Raw genomic sequence first — 3041 nt, 5'->3', positions numbered from 1 at the left:
AGAGCAGAGGGCTGTTTGAGTTTACGTTTAAAAAACAGGAGGAGCTTCATCTGCAGCTGCAGCAACAGATAACTAATAAAAATATGTAGCAGTGTTTTCAGCTACAAACTAAAATCTAAAATCAACATTTGAATTCAGTTCCAGAGTCTGTTTGGACCTTCTGTCACTCAGGAGCATCACAGCCGTTCATTCATCCTTCTGACAACATTCAAATGTAAAAACACTGAACATAAAAACTGACAGGAAACACTGAAACCTGAGCTGAACATCTGGAAGAAGCAGAATCTAATCTCCCTGCTCTTTACCAGAACCAGAACCAGAACCATCCCACAATTCATGGACCTCAGGCTGTAGCACCTCCCATTAAAACTGCAACCAGAGACTCAATTAACCAGAGACTCAATTAACCAAAGACTCAATTAACCAGAGACTCAATTAACCAGAGACTCAATTAACCAAAGACTCAATTAACCAAAGACTCAATTAACCAAAGACTCAATTAACCAGAGACTCAATTAACCAAAGACTCAATTCACCAAAGACTCAATTCACCAAAGACTCAATTAACCAGAGACTCAATTAACCAGAGACTCAATTAACCAAAGACTCAATTAACCAGAGACTCAATTAACCAGAGACTCAATTAACCAGAGACTCAATTAACCAAAGACTCAATTAACCAGAGACTCAATTAATCAGAGACTCAATTAACCAAAGACTCAATTCACCAAAGACTCAATTAACCAGAGAACCAATTAACCAGAGACTCAATTAACCAGAGAACCAATTAACCAGAGACTCAATTAACCAGAGACTCAATTAACCAGAGAATTAAATAACCTGAGAATCAATTAACCAGAGACTCAATTAACCAGAGAATTAAATAACCTGAGAATCAATTAACCAGAGAATCAATTAACCAGAGACTCAATTAACCAAAGACACAGATAACCTGACACTCAATTAACCAGACTCAATTAACAAGAGAATTAAATAACCTGAGAATCAATTTACCAGAGAAACCATTTACCAGACATCCGGCTACCCAGAGACTCAATTAACCAGAGAATCAATTAACCAGAGACTCAATTAACCAGAGACTCAATTAACCAGAATTTCAATTAACCAGAGAATAAATTTACCAAACAATCAATTAACCAAAGACAGAGCTTACCTGACACTCAATTAACCAGACTTAATTAACTAGAGACTCCATTAACCAAAGAATCAATTAAAGAGACACTCAATTAACCAGATACTTAATTAACTAGAGAATCAATTAACCAGACACTCCATTAACCAGAGACTCAATTAACCAAAGACACGGCTAACCTGACACTCAATTAACCAGACTCAATTAACCAGAGACTCAATTAACCAGAGACTCAATTAACCAGAGACTCAATTAACCAGGAAGTGAAGAATCGATGAAATAACTTGATCACCACCCGTGACAGCTTGATGTTATTATCATTGTTTGTGTGGGTTCTCGGTCATCCAGGACATGGAAAATTGTAAGAAACATCTGGACTTCTGGTCTGTAGCTAAAGATGTGTGAAGATCCAGGTTTAAACAGAATGACTCGAGGTTAGTGGCAGGTCTATCTCACTGATGAAAGTCCTGAAAGTGTTCAGACTGTAGTTGCTTTGAAAAACATGACATATATCTGAATCAGAACCATGTACCGATAAGAACTGGGTCTGATTGTAAAACATCTGATTGGTCATGTTTACACTGTCATGAACATGTTTTTGGTTATTCTCACAGAAAAGCATCTATAAGAGGTCCTGTTAAATACTGGACCAATGAGCAGCATCACCAGGAGCAACAATCACATCTTATCGACAGCATCCTGACTGACGAGTGAAGCTCTCAGTCTGCTGATGTTCAGCTCCAGGTTTTACAGGAACAACTGCTGAGTCCAACAGATTCCATCGTTTCAGACTCTCCCACTTTCTCCTCCTGGACTCCCTTGTTTCCTGCCAGCCGGGTGGAGTTGGGGGGGCCGGCCTCTACAGGAAATGATCTCAGAGTTTCTGTCAGCTGCACAGGAAGTGCCCGTCCTGCTGTGGTCAGATCGCAGCGCTCCTGCAGGAAGGTGTCGGTGAAAACTTTCCTGCTTCCTTCCTCCCTGCAGTGGGTCTGATTCAGGAGGAAACTGAGCCGCCGGCAGAAGAACGTCCTCCAGAATAAAGACAACCCTTCCAAATTCAGCTCGTCTGTCAGCACGCGGTGATGAACTCCTAAAATAAGATCCTGAAGACTGCAGAGAAAACGAGCTGACGGGAGAGCTGTTTCACTTTTATCAACTATTCTGAGGGATTTCTTTCTTACAATTCACTGTTTCACCATTAAAACAAAACAGGGTAAATGTGACAGTTTCATAAAGAAGTAAAGATAAATTTGTTTTGTTCAGTTAGAAAAACTGAAGATGGATACCAGAACTAAAAACCTTTTCTACACAACACGCCGAAAATCACTGTCATCAGGCACCAACTTTATCAGATACTGTTGTCCAAAGTTTGACAAACATAAATATTAACTTTTTAATTTTTACTAAACAGAGTTCAAAAAACCACTAAATGTTTTACTGCAGCACAGATTTGTAAAACGTTTTGTTTGCATTTATTTGCTGTTTTTTGTAAATTATTACTAAATACTTTTAATGGCCTGGACATGTCTGAGGGAAATATCTGAATAAATAAATAAATAAATAAAAATACAAGAGAAGCAACCCAAACCCGATCAGAACCAGAACTTTAGCTGCTCTGACCTGTAAAGCTTCAGCCAGGCTTCGTCTCTGTCCCTCCAACAAGACGAAGGGACGAGTCTTCTCCAGGACGGGACGTCTCCGTCTGTCCACGCCTGAGGACACAAACAGAGAGCTTTATTTTTTTAATGAATGACTAAACTGACTTTCATTCATTCACTCACTATTCAGAAAAAATAAACGTGACCCGTCACATCGAAACAAGGATTAAGTCCAAAAGTTGTACATGGAGAAATAGGCAAATAGTTTTTTGACTAAAATGTTAACAAAG

The 3041-nt window shown here is 39.0% G+C and overlaps 1 protein-coding gene across 1 annotated transcript in view; it reads right to left on the bottom strand.

Annotated features, from left to right (window-relative positions):
- Nucleotides 1–2773: 2773 nt before the first annotated feature.
- LOC106532426 (disintegrin and metalloproteinase domain-containing protein 15) overlaps nt 2774–3041 on the bottom strand; it is a gene marked incomplete at its 3' end in the record, with an annotated part of 3023 nt that continues 2755 nt past the window's right edge. The window contains 1 exon segment of the mRNA XM_014028471.1: nt 2774–2865. Within this exon segment, the coding sequence (XP_013883925.1) occupies nt 2774–2865 (92 nt within the window).

The sequence above is a fragment of the Austrofundulus limnaeus genome, unplaced genomic scaffold, assembly GCF_001266775.1.
Source record: "Austrofundulus limnaeus strain Quisiro unplaced genomic scaffold, Austrofundulus_limnaeus-1.0 Scaffold766, whole genome shotgun sequence".
NCBI classification, from domain to species: Eukaryota; Metazoa; Chordata; class Actinopteri; order Cyprinodontiformes; family Rivulidae; genus Austrofundulus; species Austrofundulus limnaeus.
This window is presented reverse-complemented; position numbering and strand designations above follow the sequence as displayed.